The 26,788-nt window shown below is 37.7% G+C and overlaps 1 protein-coding gene across 6 annotated transcripts in view; it reads right to left on the bottom strand.

The window, feature by feature from the left end:
- Nucleotides 1-1,899: 1,899 nt before the first annotated feature.
- Nucleotides 1,900-26,788, bottom strand: part of CenG1A (Centaurin-gamma-1A) — a 40,709-nt gene continuing 15,820 nt past the window's right edge. For 4 of the 6 annotated variants that reach the window (XM_066400738.1, XM_066400736.1, XM_066400737.1 and 1 more), the window contains 14 exons: nucleotides 10,491-10,723; nucleotides 7,557-7,698; nucleotides 7,353-7,487; nucleotides 5,667-5,860; nucleotides 5,392-5,610; nucleotides 4,975-5,338; nucleotides 4,747-4,836; nucleotides 4,469-4,690; nucleotides 4,178-4,414; nucleotides 4,006-4,123; nucleotides 3,835-3,949; nucleotides 3,533-3,775; nucleotides 3,185-3,361; nucleotides 1,900-3,125 (listed from right to left, as the gene is read on the bottom strand). In XM_066400738.1, the coding sequence (XP_066256835.1) occupies nucleotides 3,036-3,125; nucleotides 3,185-3,361; nucleotides 3,533-3,775; nucleotides 3,835-3,949; nucleotides 4,006-4,123; nucleotides 4,178-4,414; nucleotides 4,469-4,690; nucleotides 4,747-4,836; nucleotides 4,975-5,338; nucleotides 5,392-5,610; nucleotides 5,667-5,860; nucleotides 7,353-7,487; nucleotides 7,557-7,698; nucleotides 10,491-10,723 (2,579 nt within the window). In that variant the 3' untranslated portion in view covers nucleotides 1,900-3,035. Of the gene's footprint in view, nucleotides 3,126-3,184; nucleotides 3,362-3,532; nucleotides 3,776-3,834; nucleotides 3,950-4,005; nucleotides 4,124-4,177; nucleotides 4,415-4,468; nucleotides 4,691-4,746; nucleotides 4,837-4,974; nucleotides 5,339-5,391; nucleotides 5,611-5,666; nucleotides 5,861-7,352; nucleotides 7,488-7,556; nucleotides 7,699-8,631; nucleotides 8,747-10,490; nucleotides 10,724-17,633; nucleotides 18,052-26,788 lie in introns of those variants that run through there. The other 2 variants (XM_066400734.1, XM_066400739.1) reach the window with 2 other exon arrangements.

The following is a 26,788-nucleotide window of genomic DNA, read 5'->3' as shown; positions in this document are numbered from 1 at the left end:
GAAGAAACAACTTCAAAATTTCAGAGTTATACTCATATATCGTGTAATCATTATCACATGATGTGGTACATGTGGTCACATGCTAGTATGATAATAACATATCATGTGATCATTATCACATGATGTGGTACGTGTGGCAGGTGATGATGTGACAGTCATATATCACGCGATCACTATCATATGATGTGGTACGTGTGGTCACATGATGGTGTGATAGTCTTCTAGATTTTCAACTTTATTGAATCCATAACTGTAATATTATAAAAATAAATAGAAGCAGCTTAACACATTTTAGAGCAATTAAAACTCATGGCATCTTACGTCGCACTCATGCTTTTGATTCATGCTTCGTTTCCCTGCGAGATAGGAAAAGTCTTATCTTTCAATGTGACGTACTCCATAAACAAAGTAGGTACTCATCTGGCTCAATTTTTAAACTCGCTCGGTGGTGCTTGCATAACAGGAGGTCATTTTTAAAAAATAAACATCCTGCTTTCAAGTATCTTTATGATTTAATATGACATTCAATATTTGAATGTTTCAATTATACTTCGATTAAATGCCATTCAAAGATACTCTTTGGGAGGAATCAAGTGTCCAAAATAAGAATCATATTTCGTACGTATACTGCGTAAATAGATAGAGAAGAGAACACCCCGTAAAAATAGTTTGATTTAACAAATTTTTGGTATATCAAAACGATCAGTTTTTCGATTATATTCTCGCGCTTGTTTTTGCGCTATCAGCGGTTTTAGATATTTTTTGGAATGCAAAAGGTGCAACAACAAATCAACCTTATGGCTTCTAGACAGTACTCCTATAGTGCTTCTAGAAGATGTTTTTTGATTTGTTCACACACACTTAAAAAAATTAATCAAAAATCAATTCAAAATCAAAATCATTCAAAAATTCAATGTACTTCACCCTAAAATTACTTCTTCGCAAAATCAGTGGCGTGCACCACAATTTTGCCCTAAAAATAATTAGTGAAAATTGAGTGTTCCGATTTCAGTGAGGCTGGGTTCCGCAGTAGCTGTACGACACAGCTTTGACACGCTGCAGTCAAAACTCAAATCGGACAACTTTGATTTTTTGGCCTAAAAATTTTCACGATGGATAGTTCATGATATTTTTTGACTTCAAAAAATCAAAGTTGTCCTACTAGAATTTTAACTGCAGCATACCAAAGCTGCATAGTACGTCCACTGCGGAACCCAATCTCATTGAAATCGGAGCACCACAAATGTTATTTAATTTTTTACCTAAAATTGTCATGTACGCTACTGGTTTGTTGAAGACTAATTTGTGACAAAAAGTAGAAAAGTTTTAACATAAAATTTCAATTACTCTGGTTTCAAAACTATTTGGGTTTGAAAAGCGAAAGGATTCTGATATATTTGGAACAACAGTGTTTCGTTCATCTACGGCAAAATTTGTGGGTACAAAAGAAAAAATAATCACCTAAAGCGGTTACATGAGCAACACTCATTTACATTGTGGTTTATCTGAAATTTGCCATGGTGCGATCTATCGTCACTAGTTCAAGTATTCCCTTGTAGTTGCCTGTGGCATCATCTAAGGGTAAGTAGCGAAACTAAGTATTGCGTTGTACAAAAAAATCTGTCCTCGTTTAGCAGCGCGTGATGAGTGTGGCGTTTAGGTGGCGCTACCAGTCAGGATAAAACTACGTGACTAAACGGCATATTAATGCACTTTTTTAGGATTTTTTCCATCTCTAAGAGCAGCTAGTAAAAAACTGTTATGGTTTTTTCTTCTCATCATTACCTCCGAAATTCCATTAGTGAAACGGACTCCGTTTTTGGCCTCAAACTCGCTTAATAGTATCGTTTTAATTGTTGCGTTTCGAAAAGGACGTGGCAATAAATGATACTCAAAATGTATTTTCAAATTGCTTTCTTTCGAGGAAAAACAACATATATAAATTTCTGTACACAGTTTAGCGCTATATACAAAACAAATACCGTACAAAATTCTTTGGCGAAAATATATACAAAAAATAAAAGTAACTGATAAAACATAACAAACATTTTTCCGTAGATTGTACTTAAAATACCAGGCTGCCGGGAGAATCTACAGGCAAGCTGTCGTAAGTACAAATATCAAACACCACTTTCATTGCAATTTGAAATCGACGTCTTACGATAATAACAAATAAGATTTATTGTTAAACTGTAATATTCTTCAAATATCTGAAATTGTCAATATAATTCAGGTACCTGCATAAAGAAGCTCACCTACATAGATTTTTGCGTAAATAATATGAAATTTCTTTTCAATCAAACTGCAATTATTTCTCAACAAAAGCTGTTCAAATAATTAAACGACCACTGCTAAACGATAACTCTTGCACATCTACGGCGCCTTTATTCCTTTAAGCTTAGGCTACCACTGCTTCAGGCTGATCCTAATACCACCGAAAACATTATTATTATTAAGCATTGGCTAAATATCAATGGAAAGGTGCAATATCCCTCATTTGAACACTTATTTTTTAAAATGACGCTTGATTAAGGGACGCCTTAAGGAGCGATATCACAAATTGTCAACATTGTTTTAAGTACAAAAGTGCCGCAAAACACATTTAAGTATTAGTTAACTATTCGTGAGTAGTAGGAAAAAGTCTTGAATGATTGTACATATGCATTTGAGTCAGTACGATGCATGGGAGAGTAGGATCATTGCTCTATTTTCTAATGCTAAATTAAGGAAAAGTTGCTCGGGACGGAACTATGTATACAATACTTCTTGCGAATGGTAATGATAATGACTTTATAATTGAGAAAATGTGGAATTTTACTTAAGTTACCCAGTTTTGAAGACACGTGGCTGAAAAATAGAGAGAAAAATGTGCCATGGCCTAAAAAATACTGAGCTACACATTTAAAACTATTCAGTCAAGAATGATAAGATTAGGATTCGAACATCCTAACTTCGAAACTGCAGACACTCCGACCACGTCCAACTTTCACATTCAGCGACATTTAAAACTGATCTATATTGAACTGATCTAACTGCTAAATAACGCTCGAAGGTAACTTTTCGTACTGCTGCTGAGTACTGCCTCTTCGCCTGGGGATAGTGCCGCTAATTGCCACTGTGGCCATCTAAGAATACATATTAGAAGATAAGTAATCGGCTTATTCATTTCCAAAAGTGTACATACTTCTGGACATCCATAACTGATTAACAAATCAACCAAATGCTTGCAATTTGCTGCAGATGTGTCCAAGGTGCCACCTTTCGATGCCGTGCATTTAGCTATGGCTATACTGGCAGCAGCTCTGGCATAGGCCAGGCAAGTTCGCCCGTCTTGGTCGACGGCTTTGACATCTGCATGGTGCTGAAATGTTGAAAAGTTTAGTTTAGTTTGTGAGGTCATAACATTATGAGTCAAATGCACGAAAAAACGCAAATAATTAAAATATTCTCTCTTGATTCACACAGTTCCAAATTGGGAAAACGTAAAATTTCGAGCATACTCATGGGAGTGGGGTGTCATAGAACTTCTTACCCAGATAAGTAGCTGTGCGACAGCCAAATTCCCCATGGCACAGGCCAAGTGTAACGGCGTCCTCAGGTCCCTGGGACTCACTGTCGTATTAACTTGTTGAGTATTCGCTAACGCCAAAACGTGAATTATCGCCTTCATATTTGAGCTGCACACTGCGTCAATCAGTTGTTGCCCCAATTGCATCGTGCTGTTGGGAAGAGGCAAAAACTCTTTGTGCTCGTATTTCGAACGTATCCATCGTTCCTGCAATATTTATGAAGTAATCTAAAACGACCCTAAACAGATATAGCTATTTAACCAACCTTTTCTTCCCGACTAGAAGTAGGACCAGGTTTGATGCGATTGTGGGTTTGGCATTCCCAAACGGAATTTGCTAAAACGTTGCCTATCGTCAACATAACGCTTTGATTGCCCGGCCTATAAAAATTCACAAATTATTATAATTAAACACCGAAATATCGAAGAAAACTTACGGCCATTCATCTAAATCCAACGAACGAACCCTGGATATGTGTGAGCCTAAATTCCTATGTATACCTGAACATTCTATACACATTAATACGCCTAAATTTAAACTAGCCCAGTCAGGATCTGAAATGATCAACTTTGTTAAAGGAGTGCAAACCGGGCATGAGCAAATCTTACTTGGGGCATCACAATCCACACAAAATCCATTTCCAGGTACCCTGTTCTTGATTGCTTGAATTGACGCGGCCTCGTTAGGATTGCTCTTCGCCTTCGAGGACTCATTTAATTGCAAAGAGTTTAAAATCTGTTGCTCGATAGCTGCAACCCACTCGTCTCTCTCCTCTACCGAAGTGGCGTCGAAGTTCCATTGCTTGCCCTCCAAGGAAACTATGTAGAACTCGTATCCGTCTGCATCTATTTAAATAGAACATCACAATTATTCCATACTAACGCACTTGTATTAATTACCATCATATTCTGCATTTTTTACGCCACTGCTTTTCACCCTTCTGTGCCTTTTTTTCACATTGGGGGTCTCAGTTTTGCTAATTTCCCCGTTCAAGAACGAATTACTGCTTGATAGCGTCATCCCTTCGTCACCGCTTTGCTGGCAGTAGTACTTCGAGCTGGGATCCTTCACTGCCTCGAAGGCGGACATTAACACTTTTTCAGTAGGGCGTTTGTCTTTGCCTGACAAGATTATCCGATTTTGGGAATGAAGCAATTATTAACATGAATTGACTCACTCATAAGTGACAAACTCCCGAGGTTTTCGTGTAAATGAGATCCGCTGCCTGCGTATCCTTGACCCGACACAGTTGCAATGGACTTGGAACCTACAAAGAAACAAACAATATCGTTCATATAGGTTATCTTGGTAACTATGGGAGGCACAGAAAAATTAATAGAGCGCACTCTTGATGTCTTTTTTAAAGGCAAATCTAATGAAGTGCTTAAAATCGAGTACAACTTACCTCTTGGTTTCTGTCCAGGCACTTTAACGGTAACGTACTGCAGGGAAATTTCCTTCCCATGGACGTCATCCATGTAATCATGTAAACTCGGGTGGTATGTCAACCTTCCATCGTCACATAGAGTCACGTACTTCTTTTTCCACTCTTTATTGAGCGGTTTATTGGATTTTTTATACAGATAACCCTGCTTCAGGGGTATTGCCCGACCGCTTCCAAAATCACCCCCATTCTTCAACTTGTCGTTTTTCGAAGGGGTGAACAAGTTCGACCTCCGTCTATTTTTTCTAGAAGTAGTCGGAGTGGAGTTGGGAGTGGGCAGTTCCTTCAGATCTTTCGCGTTATTTTGCTGTTGGTTTTGAGCAACCTGGAAAAAATATTTATTAGTCCTATCCCAAAAACGGTGCAAAAATAACTGACTTGAAGATTATCGAGCGAGTGAGGCGCAGCAAACTTGGCCACATTATTATTTTCAGTGGGGACCGAGATGACTCCCTGCGATGACGTTATACTGGCCAAAGTGGACGAGGACGAGTTCCATTTTTTCTCCTCCTCCCCCGATTTATAGCTATTACTATCCCTGTCCGACTGCGAGCTGGTCTGATGGGCAGGTTTTTGTACTATATGCTGCCGCAACTCCTAAAAAAATTCCGTAATGAGGACCACAAAACAAGCGAGCCCTACATGGAGCTTACCTTGTTGTGAGGCAATGTGTGATGTCCGGGGGATAAATGTGGCCGATCCATTTGCACGAACCCGTTGTTGGCCTGAAGGTGGCGCTGTACGGCAGAGGGGTGATAATGGCTATTGGGGGTAGACGGTCTTGAATTGGTAGGGGTGAGACACACTGTTGATTGACTTAAACGTTGTTGGACAATCTTCTGGCATGCTGAAAATTAAGTTTCCATAGATTTAATAGATAGCCAGACACACGAATTTCCATGGCTTAGTAATTCGACAGTTTGAAAATAAATCGTTATTGACTAAAACTAATAGATGGGAAAGCCGACAAGTCAAACTTTGGTGTGCAGAAAATTGGTTTATGTCCAACTTGATTATAAACGCTGTTTTGCGGCCATAAACTGATTCATTATGGTGCTGGCGCAATAAATCACGTGAAATTATAATCCCAGTACGATACGGCAGGGAGCGATACAAATAGAAGTTTCATCATGAGCTTCAGCTCTATTACCTTGAATCAATTCTTATACCTACACAGAGCAGGCTTTAGCAAGTCTGGCGCCCTGAGCGAAATTTTTAATCACCGCCCCTTTATCCCCAAGAAAAACCACTAACCAGGAAAATTCATCGCTCTTTCTGGTCTGCCGCCCCATCTCGCGCTCCCATAAAGCCACTGTATCTACATCGATAGAAGACGAACCAAAAATGCCTTGAAACTGTAGCTTTCGGTTATGCTAATTTTGTTTTTTCTTAAAGATTGTCATTTATATTTACTGCACCTAGCCTAAAGGCTTAAATCAAGTGGTTTCGAAGTCATTAGGTCAATTGCTTAGACTAAAGCTTACTTGGAATCAACAACCTGAAGATTATTCTTGTCAAATCATGGAGGAATATATTATTTCAACCAAGATTTCAGAATAAATACATGAAGAGTGAAAGCTGCGTTTTCTATAAGCTAATCAAAATGTAAAAATGGCAACTATAATCAATACAATGATTTGCAGCTAGATGGATTTCAATTTAAATAACTGTTAAAAATCACCGTCTTTTTTACCCTTGAGGACAATCTCCACCTGATTAATGAGGTGGATATGCTGAACCTGCCTGAATAACGCATTCATAAACAGCTTAACACCTGATTTATGTCTCGTCAATATCCTTTAACCAGTTTAAGTGGGCAAGCAAACATACCTATAAACATCGCGGAAGTCTCTTTAGCCAAGATTAGAGCAATTTATTGCTTTCAGATTCAGAGCATTTTAATGGTAGAATATTAGGCCTACTCATGATTTCTATCTTATTTAATAAATTAACCTTTTTACAAACAATTTTTGCACGTTCTTTGGATATCGGAGAATAAATATAAAAATTCACAAGTTTCTCTGCCAAGTAGCAGTGGCGTCCTGACGGGGGTCAAGAGTGTTGCAACATAAGGCGAGATCCAATCCTTCAGGAAACGTTTCAAGAACCCTTCTGAGTAACGGCATTGCTCATTTCGATCTCAGATCTGTAATGTGAGATGCCGAGAAGAATTCGTTCTGGGGCGGTTTTCTGACCGATTGGAACAAACTTATACTGAAGCAAAATTCTGCGATTTTAACGTTCTTTTCTCTATTTTCAGACATTCTTCAGTTACTTTCTAGTCAATTCAGGCTAAGGATTCTTGCAAATTTTTTTTGTGATATTGATAAATTACTCACCGTCTTGAAAGACTCGTTCAACGTTTAATCCGTAAGTGGCACAAGTCTCGTAGTAGGAGCACCTCTTCAAGTCGTCGGCCAATTTTCTCGCCCTAGAGTCGTCAATTACTCTAGGATTGTTTTCACTGATTGCATCTAAACCAGAGAAATTAAAAAAATTATCACCCACATGCCGAATGAATAATGCAATAGACAAGAAATTACCTTGGGTTCCTACGAGGATCAATGGTATTTCAGCAGAATTGCGATAGTGCGACATTTTCGTATAGTAGTTGTAGATTGCGTTAAACGAGGACTCGTTTTCGAGGCTGAACACGAAGATGACAGCGTCCACCCATGCGGTAAACTGTAACGGAAAGACACGTTTAATAGCTCTGCATTATCTTTGAAGTTAAGTGCACAAAACGTTTTACTCTAAGCTCAAATTGCAATGAAAACGGCTGACCCAATTTTGCTCATCAGGTCACCGACTTTGCAGAAATTAGGCACGAACATCCCGATTGTGTCTCGTTCACTGGATCGACCTACTGACCCATTATTTTACTGGAAAGTTTGCGATTTTTGCAAGTGATTAATGTAGGGTTTTATCTAAGGCATCGCGAAACTGAGGCTTTAAGAGCGGTTAATGCCTTTATTTTGAAGAGTCGTAGTTTAATCGTTCGCGAATAATAATTCGCAGAAAATCGTTAAAATTAACAGTCGCCATTTGGTCTAGGAAATGAGAGTGCCTTCCTCAATCGGAGTTTAACAAAAAATTACTACAAATTTCCTGTCACGTCCTATAACACATGGATGCTTGCTACATGGAGAGGTCAATTAAAGCCCATTCATCTTTCGCTAATTAAATCTTAATCACCCGCCATTTTTCGTTCTCGATTAAGCTGCCAAGATTACTAACAAATTTGTCAAAGCTAAGAGAGCAATTTCTCATGGGCTTCTATCCCAACCGTTTAGATGACGAGCAAATACGTGTATTATTGCGAAAAAATGAGGAGAAAGTGGTTGGTACGTGGAGCAATAACATATCGTCAAATCGCGCACTTTTTTCCCCAATGTTTAGGTCGTAAAGTAATTATTTTTTAAATTTCGCTAAATAAGGAGAGGAGAAATTGCCAGTGAAAGATTGATTAATGGCCGTAGACCGAGACAGGAAGGTTTTTAATTGCGAACTTTGGTAATACATATTCAGTATGTTCCCCCGTTATCAGCATTTGCTATTATCAATTCAACTAAATTATTCAAGTCCGAGCCGTATCGATTAAAAAACCACGAGACTCACCCTCGAAACATCATTTTTTCACGTATACAAACAAATCACATAAAACTAAACTATATGAACTGCTAGTGGCAATCTCTCTGACCGAAATCAGAAAACTGTGCAAGGGCCAAACACAAAAGCTTCATGGCGCCAACGGCCTATGGAGTGCACCTTTGTTACCCTTACTCTATCCTTCTCGTTTCATCCCCTATAACTCACCACTTCGTGCGTCTCTATCGCTCTCCTGAATAACTTAAACGCCATTCGATTGCAATAGCAGCAGTTCAATGGACCAAGTCTTTCCCACTTCCTCGTACACCCCAACGATAAATCTGTCCCGCCTGCTCAGGGTGGTTTATTTAGGCCCTTGTTTAATGCACGGAATTCCCTATGACTGTATCTCTATCCCAGGAGATCGATAGAGGTTGCACTGAACTGCATATTTGCATGGAAGGGTTGTTGGGGCAGTGGCGTAGCCGAGATTTCTGGTGCGGATTATTTACTCGATTGTTAGATCTCGTGATAAACAAATCTTTGAAAGACGAGGTTGCATGGACTGCCGGAAAAAGGGAAAAAAACTGTGACTTGTAAATGTCATTTTGAGTGCACGAATGGACAGGATTAATGATGCGGACTACAGTTATGTCATTAAATAATAAATGTGCAGGTTCTTGAGATTGCGCTGCGTCTATTTAATGATCTTGCTGCTTTGGGTGGCAGTATTTGTTAATGGAGTTTTGTTGTAGATGTAGGAACATGGAACAAGATCTAGGAAATGAGCAGTGGCCATGACGTCACAGGTTAGTTCAGGTTAATGGACTGCGATTAGATGCAATTTGTTACGTTATAGTCAATCCTTATTTTCTGGGCCACACACGAGATTTGGTTAAGTGTGAACCATCTAGGTATCAAGGAATTGAAGGGACCAAAAACGTCAGGAATTGAAGAAGGAATTTAAATTTCGTATCAGAATTCGTCCAGGGTGTTTCAAAAAAAATACAGCGCATAAAATAGTACACGGTCCAAAAAAATATAACACCCTGTATACGGCTACCGACGATTTTGACATTTTGTTGAAGAGAGTCTTAGAGAGAATATTATAGTTGTACGGAATTTCTAAAATTGAACTCAATGTATACATGAGAAAAACGCAAAATATGAGAAAACATGTGAAGCTTTGCCACCCTGTATATCGAAAATGGTGTGTTTTTGACCGTGGCTTTATTAGCATTTTTTTATTATTCTGCAGAGTACTGTCGCTCCCTGAAATATCTCTGTAGAACCCTCAAAAATAGAGCGAACTTGTCCTTTGCTGCAGTTTTATGGGGAAAACGGACTGAATTGAATCCAAAATTTTAAAAGCAAGGAGGTACTTTATAAGCGTGCAACTTGGAGATATAGATTCTTGATTGATCGAGACTTTTTTGATTAAGATTGATAGAGTCTAGATCTACTCGATAGTACTGATATTGGCATGACTGAAAATTGATAATAACTAAAATTATCTCGTTAACGTGAACTTGGCCGAAAACAGTGATTTCAATAAGACGCCAGCAATTAACCTAGCACTATTTTACCTTTAAACCCACTCAATCCTCGCCATTAGATACGGTTAACCAACCCCCCTGCAAAATAAATCACCTATCTCATTGTGGGACTTTTCACATGGCGAACTAGTTTCTACGCGGGTAATTCTGCTGTTAAAAAAGTACATAAAAAATGCCACGCAGGGTTTTCTACCTGCATACAAGGTGCTCATATACGGTGCCTACATAAGTTGCCGTTAAACTGAACACATTTGTACAGGGGGAGGGACAACGTAATTTTAAATTAAAGGTTTGAATTACGTAGACTAGTTATACGGGGCGTTGAAGACTCACCTGCAACTCAGGGGCGCCACCTTCATCCCTTATTAGAAGTAAATAGCTGTGGTTGTCCACCAGGATTTCCTTTTTGAAACGACCGCCCTCTGGTGACTCCTCTTGCATGTAGGACCCGGTTAAGTACCGATGCACCAAAGCTGATTTGCCGGAATTTAGTGAGCCCACTATACCCAGACGCAGGTCCGGCACTGCTCTGGACAGAGTCCATTCTTGGGAGTTCACGAAAGAATCTGTAAAGATGTAATATTTGTTATTAGTTGTTGTTTCAAGTCCAAGAGGCTGGGTTCCTCATGGCAGCATGTGGGATTTCCCAGTGGCCTACTCATGAGTCGTGCCAAATTTTATTAGGTATGATGTGCGAAATTTCTGTCCGTCCCTAAGACTAAACATTTAGCACATATCTAATAAAATTTGACATTTCTTGACATTAACTTCACTCATTTGCCAACTGTCACTGCCCAAAATGAATACAGAAGAAAAATCTCTGTATTTCATGGCGACCCAAGATTTGTAATAAGTTGGAATAGAGTTTACGTTCGGCGAGTGGATTTTCACTATATCAAATTTCCTAAACGGTAGGATATAAAATGACTTCTAATGCTGCACACACCGTTCTATGAAAGTCAATACCTTGCCGGAATCATATTTCTTGAACTGTTAAGACTTAAACAATAATACTGTAAACCAAGCCGCTGGGGTACTGATGGTATTCTGCAACTTCTCTATCTAATACACTTATATAATACGTTTGTCGAAAAATATTTGCTCTGGAATGGATGGGTCTCCTCGAAGTATCCGTCATCTATTGTGGTGGAATTCTGATTCTTTGCCCAGCGGGGCAGCTGCGCCATCATCTGTTATTTGAGATACCGACGACGAGACGCTCTCGCGTACCTCAGCTGGTGTTCTGTATTTATATGGTACTCGCCTTTTTTGGCCAATAATAGGATACTGTTTATACGATTTTATCGTTGCATTACTCAACGTCATCAAGATGTAGATTAATGGATTTACTTATTGTTCAAATAGAGGTTTATTGGAAGGCAGTGCAGTCTCATATCAAGGGGTACACCGCATCGCTAAGCGAAGCGTGAAGGACAATTAAAATTAAATTTAAGGCAAATGAAGAAAGTGTCAAATTTGAAAGAGCGCGGTGTAGTATCGTGCATCGGCATACTTAAGGTCCGCTATCGTAAGCACGAGTTAACTTTGTCCCGTGTGTTAACCTAAGATGCGCGAGTGTTAAAAGAGTTTCTTAGCATCAGGTCAGGGGTCCGTCGTTAGTAGGTTAACACTCAAAGTAAAAATAACCGCAGTTTGACGTTGACTTTGACATTGACACCTGCTCCTGTTCTTCCCCAAAACAATGGACTATTTTAACTCTCGGGGTTAAAACGTAAAATTCCTTTGTAAAACCGGGCCTAAGGGTTCCGCAACAATACCTCAGGAAATGGAAAAAAAAACAATTTCGTTATTAAAAACCGCAACACGTTTCAGTTTGATTTCCGCTTCGAAGTGGCTTACGAAATAGTATGAGCCAATTATATGTCAGTCAATGCGGAGGGACGCTGTGGGTGAAGCCATGAAACCATGACACCTGATGTGTATACGAATACTCTTGTTGCCTACAACGTTCTTGCCCTTTGAAATGAATATTTGTCGCCGCCTAAACAGATGCCAAGATTATTAATAAATTACCTACATTCAAGCGAATTCCGTGGCAAGATGCAAAACAAACTTATTTTGATATGAAATGTTGGTAAGGGAAATACGCAGTGGTACACGTTTTACTGTTAGGAATATCAACCAACCCAGATAAGCGGTACGAAAGGAGTTTGTAGATCTATTGTGCAATACCCCACGTACCGAATTCAATAAAGCTGTATGTTGGTAGATTATCATTAAAGTAACAATAGCGGTTTCCAATATCAATTGGGGTAATAAAAAAACGAACTAAGAGTTATTTACCGTGCAAGAGGCACAAGCGCGACCTACATAAAAATCAGTAGCTATGAATTCAGGATTGCAGGCAGTCTACATGATACTCCCATCTGCCTTAAAACTTGGGCGACTAACCAAATATTTTCGGCAATAAATTCGTGTCCTGTGCAAACACATTTGGAAAGTTTTATTTGCAGAAGGATTGAAGGATCACAATGAAAATTGTCACAATTAGTCGAAAAGATGTATAGGATTTTTTCACTCAGTATAATCCCCATCAGCTGCCTTAGTCAGCTGATAATGAGGTTCTCTCTGTATTACCTTCCTATAAAATGCGCTGGTTTCAATGGAAAAATTGGATTTTTTGATATTTTGATATTTTCCCTAAATATCTCAGAAATTACTCAGTACATTGCACAACACTTGGCATCGCTGTGAAGGTTTCTCAAACGAACTCCGTGAATGGCAATTTTTACTATGCTTCTTGTAGCTTTAAATATTTCGGAAATAGAAATAGAACTATACTTTTATAGAAGAAAAAGTACTCAATAAAATGACAAATTAGTATTTTTCTCCCTAACTCTGACCTAAAATTGTGCCTAATACGTATGCCTCAGTGGCATAACTCGACATGAAAAAAACACACAAAAAAAAAGATATTTTTTTAAATGACATATTTTTAGACTCAAAATGACCTCTAGATTCCAAAAAATTAAAGAAATTATAGGGCATTATGTTTAAAAATCGAAAGTTGAGGTCATTTCCGGTTAGACCGGATAAACGTCATTAATGTCAATCAACCGGTTCTATTCTCATACAACTTCCCCCCAAATTTCAACTTTCTAAGTTTAAAAACAAAAAAGTTACAAGGGCGAGTCACCTTATTGAATCACCCGGTATAATAAATAAAATAATTAAAAAAAATAAAAATAGTATATTGAACTAAATGCACAAGTTTCAGTCCTCCACTGCAACCTGATGTCTATTGTGGTTCCTTCTAGGATGTTCGAGTTCCTCGCGAATCTGGCCATCTCTTTAAATTGACCTCCGATCCGATTACAGCTCTGCGGAAAGAACCTGTCTACCAATTACCGGATCTCCTCCTTCTCAAGACACAGCCGGCATTCCGATTCTTCAGAAATGCCCATTCTATACAAGTGGGGCAAAAGCAGATCGTGCTCTGCGTGAATTGCCATGGCAATCCTTACTTGTTGCTTCTTGTATAAGAAATTGGGCTCTCTAATACGGTAGTTAAGTCAGGAACCTTTTGAAGTGTGCCGTACCACTATCTTGCCACAGTATTCCTAGAATGTCAGCTTGTCCAATTTACAGAGCTCAGCTTTCTGCATATAGTAGGATACTTCCAGTTCCACGAAAGGTGAATACGCAATTCCCCTGACAAGAGTGTCGGCCACATTATTCCTCGAGTCTAGAATGATTTTGCATCATATTTGTGAGACTCGATCACACTTATACTCAGTTGATGAGTGAGGATTTGCTGGTTTAATATGCGTACCATTGGCCTCAAGAAGGGCTTCGAGAAGGTCCTCCTTCAGGTACTCCTCCAGCAGCTTTTTCAAGCTCTTGGGCAGGAATGACGTTGGGCTTATAAGTTTCACAATCAGTGCTTTTAGGTTTGGGGCGTCACTTTTGATTTTCGGAACTTACACACCTTGCCTTCATGTCCAGTTAGTTGGAATATAGTTCCAGTCTAAGCTTGCCTCGAAGAGCGTTGTTAGTAATGGTACGAGCTCGTCTGTGATTGGGTCATTTTGCCCGATACTGAGGATGCGGGTTCCAGCCCTCATTCGGAACCAAGCTGTCAAGGAAATGGTAATTTAGAATATAGGAAAATATGTGTGGGTGTCTAAGAAATTGAGACATTCTTAAATTGTGTTTTGTTAATGAGAAATCTTCAATATTTTTACCTACTATTTTATGGGCGATTCTATTTGACTTTATTTTATGGGTGATTCTACATAATTCTTACGAGACATAATATATACTGCATTCGACAATTTATAAACTAATGAAGTACATATAGTTTTTTTATTGTTAGGCATAGTGTAGGAGACTAAAGCGTGAAAACCATTTGGGATAGACAATGTTTTTATTCCTTGAACTGCTCCGATATACAGGGTGATTCCAACGTTGGAGTTATCCTTTCACCAGTGAATAGGGTTTCAAAAAATAAGATTTTTTCCTTTGGAGCTGAAATGGCCCTGTGCAGTGGCCCCCGAAGTCACCGGATCTCACTCTATGTGACTTCTTCTTGTGGAGCTGCATGAAGTCACTAATTTTTAAAACTCCTGTATAAACCATGGAGGGGTTAATTCGGCGCATAGAGGAGGCGCAAGAGGAAAGTCAATTTCTCTACTTCGAGCGGTTACCGATCAATGGATTCGTCGCGCTCAACTATGTGTTGAAGAAAATGGAGTTCATTTTGAACACGTTATTTAAGTTAAATTAAATTTTGATATTCATGTTTCTTAAAAGTAATTGATTCATTTCATTCAGTTGTTATTTAGAAATTTAGCCAAAACTCAAAAATTGTTTAAATTTGTTTTCTGGTAAAAATAATTGAAGTGATAGTTCTAATGCAATTTGACTATCACTAACACCTACAAAATTTTGTTTAATTATCTCAAGCGGTTTGGCAATTATTAATAAATTTTAATTTTTTAAATAAAACTTTGACACCCCGTTTCTTCGTTGATGTTGATATTTCGAAAAAGCGCCAAAGGAAAAAAATCTTAATTTTTAAAGCCCTATTCGTTGGTGAAAGGATAACTCCAACTTTGGAATGATCTTCTATAAGAAAATACAAAGTTTAACAGAATTTTCATTATAAGAATTAATGAAAAAATTCTCGAGGACATTCTAGCGCTGCCTAAAATTCGATATAAAAATTTATAACGCCCCGATTCCGTAAAACATAAAATTAAAAATATTCTTTTAAAATTGATTATTCGTTCTTTTCTGGCCAAAACAACTAAATCTGTGACATAAATAGATTAGACAGACGAAAATAAGCGTGGCAGTTTATTTGGGTTTTTGGATATATAATGACTAAGCTTCCACTCCAATAATTTGGCAATAACAAAGAGGAAAAGTAGAATAAAAGTGAGTAATATTTTCCACTACCTCGGTAACATTTTCGATCGGAGCATTTGCATTATTTATCAATTTCCAAAGAATCCAATAAAACATGATGTGCACCTACATCGGAGCCATGGATTATTAAAATATTATTGTTATTACATAACATCGCTGTGCCATCATAATACATTCATTACGTGTTGCAACATCGTCAGTTTTGCAGCCGTTTCAGCAATAATTATAGTTGCGTACGTAAAGTCAGTTGCGACTCTCTGTGTAAAATTTCCCCTTAGCTATGTCAATTTAGTTATTGCTGCGACAACAAATGCTGCGCTATCACTAATACACAACAGCGCTTAATTAGGCGAGAGCTACGGTGAAATGCGCAAGAAATTATTACAGTTAAACTTTATTCTATCCTCCAACTTCAAAACCTAATGAGCCTACCTTTGAATCATAAGACAGCAAAATCTCTGCTGACATCTGCAAACGGGACCAAATTTAGTGCGTCTTCCCATATAAGGCACTAAATTCAAAGCTTCGCGCATAAGTATCTCAGAAGTGTCTGCTTTTTTATTTTTTTTATTGTTGCCAAGACTGGCCATATGTCGAATGACCCACACAAAGCGTGGAGCTCGTAAAATGTAAACGTTGAAAAATGTGTTCTGCAAATGCTACTTAAATGCTTTATCTTGACAGAATTTTAATTAAGTGAACGCTTCTTGTTATTGTATCCTTCATTTTTGGAGCCAAATATTTAAGGGGGTTTTAATGAGGTAATTAGGATTAGATTTCTATTATAATCGAGTTCCTAGTTTAGAAACGGATTATTTTTTGGGTTAGATTCAATAACTGGCACAGAAATCTAATAGTTCAAATCCAATTCGAAGGAAAACGTTGCTCGTCCCGTTCATGCTTGAAACTCTCGAAATAATATCAAATATTTGAGTTGCTGTATGCGGACGCCTGCAAATCACATGCTTGTGCAAATGACCAAATATCATTTTAACGCAAAATTAATCAGTTCTGGTAAAATTTAAATCCATAGATACAAGAAACGTTGGTGTATGCATGTATATTTTAGCCTTGATGATTTAATGAACTTTCGTGATCTAATACGTCCGTAATTTTCACATAAGTATACATGTACTGGTGATGCAAATGGAGAGATAAATTGGCTAAATTGCTAATACTAAGTCTTTCTTAGAACCGCAGAAAAAGAAGTTCCCGAACTAGTATATAATAAGAAGAAGCATTAACAGTAGCGGTGAACGTTTAGGACAACGTGAAAATTTCATATGAACTACCCAATGCACATATTCAGGAAGAGAAATTCTAAGCATATTTCCTGTATCATAATGCAATTGGATTTTTATTAAGTTATTAAGCTCGATTTTTTTGTATTTGTGCACAAATCTTTTCGTACCTCAATGTTTTCAAGTTGAAGGCAATTTTCTTTCCAAGGGGATTCTCTTAAAACTTTTCCTCAGTTTTACATTATTGCCGTCATCTTCCCAATTTCCTTGTATTCAAATTGTCTGTTTGCTGTTACATATTTTACACTCAAATTCTTTGAGCCCTTTCACCATTCTCACGTTTTTTAATTACAATTCTTTTTCTATAATATTTTTCCTACTTTTTGCATCTTTTGGTACTTTCAGTTCTACGTTTTTCTCCCCTTAGTAGTGCATCACTTTAGAGATCTTTTCTTCGCTCTTCGTTTTTCTCTATCTCTTGCTTATTTTTTTCTTTATTCAAATTGTTTCTTTGCCTTACCCTTTTATTTGAGGAATTCGACTAAAAAATTCTAATTCCGGCTACAAATATATGGCACACATGACTCTCCAAAAACACATATTTTGGGAAACATTATCCTGGCTACGTTCATCAAACTCACATATATACGCAAAGGATTTCTTTAAACTGAACATAAGATTTTACATATGTTTCATTTTCGAGTTAGTCTATGGTGGGTACTATAGCAATGAAAGTAATCAATGAGAAAGGCATCTAATTAAGATCCTTACTTGGCATATTTACGCTATTCTAAATTTGCAATAAACGATACATTAAGTGGTAAATTGTCTTGTACTCTCTCACCGCTCTTTCTTTTTTCGGGTAACACAAAACTCTTGCTGCGTTTCACCCTCAAGGAGCGCCTCCTCAAACTCCGCAAAAAGTTCTCAGGCATCTTCTGGAACTTCTGCGGCTCTGTCTGTTTCTTCGTATCCGACATCATCAGCCAGTTTTTTACCGTTGTCATGGAAATCCCGCGGGATTTTTTCGATGTCGGAGGAGGCTCGTTGTTGCGTATATCCACCATTTTTGCGTAGCTTTAGTACTTTTATCCAAATATTATGAGGGTACACAGTATTCACTTAACTACATTTTGGCACGACTTTGCGGCATTTTGTTAATCGAAATTTATGATGGATGCGCGTTCGCGATGTTTTCGGGCTGCGTTCCGAACGTGCTGCTGCCGAACGTTCTGACTTTGGCGCCGCGCGAACAAATGCGAAACGGTCGACGTTCGGCAGGTTTACTTCCGAAACCCGCGTGTGGAGCGGATGCGCACGCCCAAAAAGAGGAACTTTCGTAGAGGCAGTGCCTTCTGCGTACTCTGCGTACTGATACATTAATCACGCTGAAATATTTTGTTAAAAAATAAATAAAGCAACTTCCTGAGGTAAAATTTTAAATCTAAAAATAGAAAACAAAAACGACTTCTCTCTGAGTGCCTTCTCTTTACCAGTTCGCGAGAGGGTACGTACTTTCGTACGTATGTATCCCTAAAAAACAGATTGTTCCCTCATCACCTACGTACAGGGAGGGTACCTGTAAAACGGAGATAAACTTGTTAACTGCAAATTCCTTATGCCTACATAGTGTGTTACAAAAAGCGACTCTAAAACTCTATGCTCAAGACATGCCCACCTTGGTTCTTCCCTGCACTTTATATTGCGTTCTCAAAGTTCAATTAAATAGCAGCGTGCGGTAGTACCTTCACACACACAGATGCGGTAAAAAGTTTTATCACAATTCTATCCCGTACCCATAAATATCCCTGACACATGCTACTTTATTTTGCATGTAGTAAAAACTTTTCATCGCCCATGTGCGGTAATTTTCGGCTTGCAAGTACGTGCGATAAAGTTACATTACTGCACATTCCTAAAGGGGAAAAAATCGATTTCGCGCCAACCGAGGGTAGAAATTTGTTTATATTGGGTTTCCCACAGTGCGTCTGCCAGACTTGCTGATTGAATGAATACGCTAATGGTTATCAAACTTGTATCTTAATAATAAAAGTAGAGAATTTAGTGCACCTAGTGAAAGATTACAGAACTAGTAAAGGGAGGGCCCTATTTGAACGAACCGAAGAAGAGAAATTCGCAAAAAATATTTCTTGCGACTTCTTGTTTCCTCGTAATCCTGAAGCCTTTGTTAAGGCTTAATACCTTAACAAAGGTCGCATAGGTACCCAAAATTTCAGATGGGTTACACCAATAAAACTTAGTTCCATCTCTTCGCAGCGTCGTTCTAATGGGACAGATTCCCATCAGGAAAAAAACCGAACTGGTCCAGCTGAAACAGGGGTAGAAAAATTAAGTGTCACAAAGGGCAAGAATCCGGAAATCCGACCGTTTTGTGCAGCGAACCGAAAACAAGTCAGAGTTCACAAAGGTTATGTAACGCTTATACTTGATCTTTGACTGACGTGACATTCTTCTGTAACCATACAGTTCCGGTTCTTTTTGTCAGTTAACATGGGACCTACAATGACGAATTTTTAATTTCAACTTTCGGATGAGCGCAAAAACATAACGCATAAAAAATTGCACAGAAGTGGAGATCATTTGTTGCTAATAACTCTGGGAGGCTCCCAACAAGACAGATGCGAGTTCTTAACCACTAAGCGCCTATTGAAATTTGCCCATGGACCCAAATTCCTTTTTCTTGCTGGTAATTCGTATTATGTACACGCGATCGGGTTTGTAGAGAAAAATCCGTTTGAAAGTGTATGGCCTCGGCTCGTTAGTTTTGTTCGGAAACACATCATTATATTGTCAGAAATCGGACATTGAAAAAATTGCTTTCGAGGGGGTGCATGAAGCAGATTTCCCATACTAGGTCAAAATTCGTTGATATAAATTCAAAATTGAAGAAGTTTATTTGTCACGGTTCGAACATTGGGGACCGCCATAAGGGCTCCAGGCGTAGTGTCACGCCATATGAAATCAAAAAACACTTTCCCCTCAATCTTTGAAGGGTGTTTTCTTAATAATTTCGCGAGATTATCATCCGTCCCATTACACACTCCACTTGCCTCGCCCTCTCAGAAAAAATCCCTTAGGCTCTAAGGGGACATTTTCCCCTTGCGCTTATAGTGAAACAACATTAGTCATTTATAATCTAGGAATGAGTCATGCAATGAAGGAAGAGCATATACAGGACGATTTGTGCTTAAGGAGGAAAGTTGTATGGCAAATACAAGCGATAAAAATACAAAAAAAAATTCTATAAAATATACGTGTGTTTTCTAACTTATTAAAAATTTTGGGTCGTCAGATCATGCCGATGTTTTTTATTTATGTAAGTACTAGACATTGACAGTGGCCAAATTTGACAGATGAGTGAGGATAGAAATTTAGCACATGATTAACAAAATTTGACATTTGCTGAAATTCTAACCTCACCTATTTGTCAAATTTGGTCACTGTCATTTTGCATTATTTATTAGAAGAAACAAAACATATGCATTCCATGGCTGCCTTTCCAAGATTATTAATAAGTTGAAACAACATATAGCTATTTATGTAATCAGTTAATAAACTAACAGTTTTGCGTAACGACCGAGATTCTGCGAGACCAGTGAAGTGAGATCCGGCAATATAAATCGATTTAATATGAAACGGGAGATCCTGATGAGCTTTATACGTGTTTTTTTTTTAATTAAAGAATTAAGGAAATTATCGCTTAAACATCATGTGTAAAAATCCATGTCTAAGAATTCCAGATAGGAATTTTGAACGAAATTAAAATTTTGAAAGTTAGACCGTAGGTTTGCACAATTAGGAGTGTCTTATGCTCGTCCAAACGAACTTTCCTTGGAGCCAAATGAAAGACTTAAAGCAACTCCCTTTTTATAAAATTTAACCGTTAAAATCGTCCTCCACACCCTAAACAATAAAAAACCGCGATTTGATTAGAAAATTATGAAAATTTATTCAGCGAAAGAACGGGGATTTTTTTTGGGGGTGGACTTAATTAGAGCCGGAATTCTTTAAAGCTGAACATTTGTCCATGCACGATTCCTAAATCGCTTCATCACACGCTCTACTAATTTCAACAAATCATTGTTATGGAAATAGTGGAGTCGTTTTATAACAATTTGCTATAAGATCAAGTCCGAAAGCGGAATAATTACTAAAAGTAGTTTTTGGCTTGTTTACCAATTATGTAAGACAGATGTTTTTGCGAGCGCATTTCAATTTCGTTATGTGGAACAATAAAAAATATATTACGCTTTTTTACACAGCAATTCATTCACCTCGGTGAAAATTGGCTGAGTGATTATTTTTTTATTCAACACATATTCATAGGCGGCATGTCGTAAAAAGAGGCAATAAAACCTTCATCCCAATTAAAATCCAACTTATAATCGAGCCCGCGAATAAATAACGTCGAAACGACGTCCCTATCACGTCACAAAAACAGACGTCATCGTAACTTTGCCATTCCAATATACGGTTTTCAATAGGAAGACGAGGGACTTATTATAGTAAATAACACAAAATGCGGAGGGGTACACATATTATGAATGTGAGATTTCGTACCTCGGGACACCTAGGGTTGCTCCGAGGGATTCTATAAGCATCTTTTGTATTTATCGACAGCTCGGTGTCGTAAAAATAAGAGAAATACATGTATATTAAATGTTTCCTAACAAGGGGGGAAAATGTATTTAGCGGGGTAACGTCCCTTTGACCTTTAAATTATAACTTATAAATGTCGCAATTTTGATTCTGGTACTCTAAACAAATATAATCGACGATTATTCAAGCCTTTCTAGTACTTTCAGGAAAAGAACAATTTATTAGGAAGTTCGCTCTTATCGCATTGCAGCTCTTTTGTACATGTCTACACCATTGAACGACAAATTAAACTAACAGTACTCTCGCCTTCTTCACCGCGTGAACCTTGCCGAAAAATACACAATAAAGCCAAAATCATGTGGTTCCATTTCACTACCCACTCTTATTGGATTCCTTTTAAGAGATCGGCACAAACCTTGAAATTAGATTCGTAGCTTTTTTATTAACCGTGTCCTGCTTGGTCATTGTACGTATCTATGTGAATAATGTCGGTGGGCTCTCTAGATGAAACTGTTAACGTATATCTACATTAGAGAGAAAAAGGATCGTACCTAATACGCAGTTTTTCTAGCCTTCATGGATGGATTCGAAATTCCGAAATTTTTGGATCAGAAATTTGACCCAAAAAAGCTACTTTGCACCCATTTGAACAAGATCGTATCTATTTCGGTTTTCGAGATTACACTGGCGAGCCTCGAAATTGGGACACCCTGTACAGGGTGACATTGAAAGGAATGCAATGCATAGTGCCACATGGCAGAAGATGTACAAAAATAAAAAAGCTCCTATATATTTCTGTACGTTTTTGTCCAAACTTCTTTCATTTTTGAGATTTATATTCCTGTTCAAAATTTATCGAAAAAATAATATTTTTTAATAGCCTCGAAACCGGTTAAGATATTTAAATTAACTTTTGCAACTCATAAGAGCTCCATGGCACGGTGAATTTCCTGATAAAAAAAATTTGCTCCTAACTTTACCAGGGGCGTGCGAACGGGCAGGGCTCTAGATATTTTTAAAAGCTAAAAATGGTACTCAACTGTTTTTTCAAAAATAAAAATCAGTTTTCAATTCCCCACTCGATTAGAAAGTAAAAAACATTTTTCACTTTTTCTTATCCAAGACATTGTTTTCAAGCAAAAAATTATCGTTTTAGGTCCTTAGAATTTAAAAAGTAATACATATACTGTATGTATGTTTAGTAAGTAATCGAGTAGCATTCATTTTTGTTCCGAATTTTTGGCTGCATAATGGTATCGAATGTGTCTCAATACTGAATCCTACAGTCAAATCTTAACTTGGGAACGGCGATCGATTGCTTTAACAAAATGGCTATTCACATAAGGCAAGATGTCAGACAACATAAAGGCGTAAGTAAACCGATACCCAGCGACATATCAAGATGGTAATTGATACATTGCTAAATGCTTTTAAATTTACCCTGCCCTTTCCGATAACTATCTCTGACCTTGTAGGCATTTTGTTTAGTGCAGGTTAGTCTAAAAAGCACACATCTGCTGCCTTTTCTGGAATTCGGCACTGGAAGAAATGTAAATTAATACCCTCTTACAAAATCGTACAAATATTCCAATCTTTTGATAATATTATTGGTGTAAAGTCGACTAAAAGAGTTAAATAACATGATGATTGTTAAAAGTGAACATTTAACGGATACGCCAAAAATCTTCTCTCGCGTTGAAGGTACTTTTAACGAAAAGCAAATGGTATACACGTTTTCCTACTAACGTTCTACTATGAGAATGACTGAAAATTGAAATATCATATAGTCAAACAAATTAAATTTGACCTATTTAAGTCTACACTCACGATTTTAACACTGTGTCACATTTACTTTCAGCTGTTGGTAGACCGGCAAGAACTACTTTTATCGCGCGTTGCACTAGAAAAATATTGTATTAATACTTTATGGGAAAAGTTGTATTTTTAATGTGTTTGCAGATCACAAATTTTGTTGCGCAATGTTTGCTTAATTAGCAAGTCTGATTCCATTTAAGCCCTGACCAATGGAGTAGGTCACGAACGGAAGTTTGCAAAGGGGTAGCACAATATAAGTCAAAGGCCAATAATAAAACCCAACACTGTACAGCCGTTCTCAATTAGACCCACGTAATTTTCGCATATGTAATTCGGTATTAAACCGTCCTGGTCGAAAAATCTCGCATGACACGTGACCAATCCGAGTTTTTGCCGTCATTATCCGGATGGTTTATGCACGCGAACGTATATTCATGTGTTGTGTATGCACGCCGAACAGCTGTTAGGTTGGTAAATTTCGAGGTTGAAACATCAAATGATTTAGTTGAATATATAATGGACATTCATGTTTTTGCCTGGAGATATCTTTGAGTCAACTGTTAAAAATATTTTAATGCCTTTCTTGCACTCTGTGTTTCTTGAAATCGTGCGCCTTCTGCGCTCAAGTTATCCAGGACAAGTTTTTCTCTTCCCTCGATCTAACTGAAAAATTTTGCGGTTTTGGAAGTAGTAAAAAAGTCGTACAGGTGCATCACTTTGGAGAAAAGTATCTTCTCCTCCTTTAAGTTTGAAGAGTCCAAGGCAGGAAATGGCATTTTTCCTCCCTTGCAAAAACAGAAGGGAGGAAATCTGCCATTTCCTGTCTTGGACTCTTTAAATTTAAAGGAGGAAAAGATGCTTTTTCCTCCCTTGCAAAAACAGAGGGGAGGAAATCTGTCATTTCCTGCCCAGGACTCTTTAAATTTAAAGGAGGAGAAGATGCTTTTCCTCCCTTGCAAAAACAGAGGGGAGGAAATCTGCCATTTACTCCGTTTGATGTGAATATCTATTGAATGAATAGGTATTGATGAGTTTGAATTGCAGTCAACTTAAGCTGTGTGCAATGTTGCTAGTTGTGTCACTCAGTAAGTGCCATCGTGACGTACCAATCATGCTATCGTACTGTCTTGTAGACACACATGCACACGGCATTTACATTGAATCGCACGCATTATCTGCATTAACTGATTCGAAGATAAATTATAAATCACCTCTGCCAATGAAAACGGTCTGCACCTATTGATATTGTCAACCCATTAGGAAAAAATTCCGTTCCATTTCAATCGTCACGATTGGTATAACGAAAACTATAATAATTGCGTTTTTGAATCGTCATTCGTCATTAATCTTAGCACTGCCGACACATTTCCACACTACAAGCGTTAAGCCTGAGCTAAACGTCATTAATATCTGTGTTACACAATTCCCATTGTAGTAGGAATTCATCAATTTTAAGGTTCTCGTGGGTAACACGGTCATTAACTCGGACCCTGTGCGAAAACATTAGTCGCTCTCGTGTTCTGAGGTAAGCGATGGCAATTTTCGTCAAAACGTTTAGAATATTAAGCCCCAAAAACTGGCTTATTAATTCATTCAAAGTTCAAGTTCATCAACTAACCGGGAAGACCTCTTGATTTTGACAGCTGGGATTTGAGACAATGTTTTTCTAAACGCTACAAATACCCCTTTTGTTGTTTGCCCTGCCATTGTTACAAGTTTCTTGCCCCCTCTTCGTTTTTCTTCGCTTTCGGAAAGCAACAATTCGGCCACGGGCAAGCACCCCAAATTATGACGTGACATAGCATTAGAGACAGTGACGTGCCAGAAATGCTAATCGATCACTTGTGCACAAATTTAATTTCGCTACATATTTAATCTTTGACCTTTAAAGAGCGTTTCCATCTTAAGACCCTTGACCAACCTGCGCCATTTTCCCTGGATTATTCGGTGTTAATGCGAGGACAAAATCTCAAGTGTTTGTTACGCCACTGGCAGTATTTGACTCAAAAAAAAAAGAAACGAGATTTTTTAAGGGGGTCGTACCAGTACGCCTCACTGTCACCGATGATTACCCGAATTCTCATGCAGGGCCAAAATAATCTCCCCTTGACGCAGGGTGAATTATCATATTTTTGACGTGCTCTGAAGGGCCAATTTAAACGCCATATATTTATCGTTATAATATTTTGTTGTGGCGGATTGGCACCTTAATCGTATTGCATCCCAAATGGATTGTCGGTGCCCACATTTGCATGCTTAATATTTTGGGATACAAATTCATTAATTGTTATTTCATGGGTTGTGAGTAGACGTTAAAATAAATTTTTATTCATGCTAAAAAAAAGGAAACGATTTGATCAACCAATTTCAATGAAATCTTACTTTAAGGCTTGAAGTTATATTGCAAAAACAACTTAAATTTTCTGCAAATAACTGGAAATCTCTCTGAGAAAAACCGCTAATGAATAAAAGCGGACGCGGCCGATGCCAATTTCGATCCAAGGAAATTCTAGTTAATCCGAACATTCATTTATGTCAATTATTTTAGGTGCATTTTACCGCTGTTATGACTATAATTTTGGAACAACACTAAACAGAAAACGACTTAACTAAAATGAATCAGAACAATCAACTCTTCAAATATTGGAAAAAGTGTGTTCGTGGGAAGGAACTTAATTATAACGAAATATCAGTCACTCTGAAAAGTAGAAAAATAAGTTGTTTACAATAAAAATGGAACTCAGTGGCCCTTCTTTAAGATCCCGCAATCAATTTGAACCTTCTGTTTCTTTAAACAAAACCCGAGGTGGTACATTGGAAACACCCTGTAAAGATAATCATTTTTTCCTACTTTTGAGGAGCCAAATGACATGAATATAACTGACTGAATTCCAAAAAATCCTCAACGTTATCGTATTCCACTCAAAAAAGTGTTCTAATAATGTAGCAATTATACATACTTATATAACCAACTCAATAACTAAATGATGAAGGTTTATCGAAAATAGTCAAAATAAAACTTTGGCTTCTAACTCGAAATCAAAAAATTATTTAGAGCTTGAATTACTCCATTAGGCTTGTTTTCAAAAAAAGACATGGATAGTGCACTATCTATTTTTCACTACCTCGCATAGTTACCGAGATTTTTCTGAAGAGAGATCCCTGTACACCTTTCATAAAAACTCGATTAAAAGTTTTTATTTGAATTTAATAACAAACTATTAAAGGAAAACCCAGCAAAACTTATGGTAGAACGTAATAAATTAATACTTAATATAAGTAGATACCCAAGTGCAAGATGCCACATCGGAACTTTGAACTTAATTGAGTTGGGCCCTAATTGTAAATATATAACGTCTAATTGCTTGTCTATACCAAGTGTACTCAGCGACAGCTGGACGTACCGGTGGCACTTTATTTTTATTTGGATCTAGATCGTATCGTGTGTTTTAAATATGCATACGGCACGTGCGGAATAATGGAGCAACGATATAAGCAGGATAATTATAATTTATATAACAAATTTAAATTGAAAAACTTATAGAGTTTTTACAAGTATGTTTC

Source organism: Euwallacea similis, chromosome 21, assembly GCF_039881205.1.
Source record: "Euwallacea similis isolate ESF13 chromosome 21, ESF131.1, whole genome shotgun sequence".
In the NCBI taxonomy this organism is placed as follows: Eukaryota; Metazoa; Arthropoda; class Insecta; order Coleoptera; family Curculionidae; genus Euwallacea; species Euwallacea similis.
Note: the sequence above shows the minus strand (reverse complement) of the source record. Positions and strands in the feature narration are given on the sequence as shown.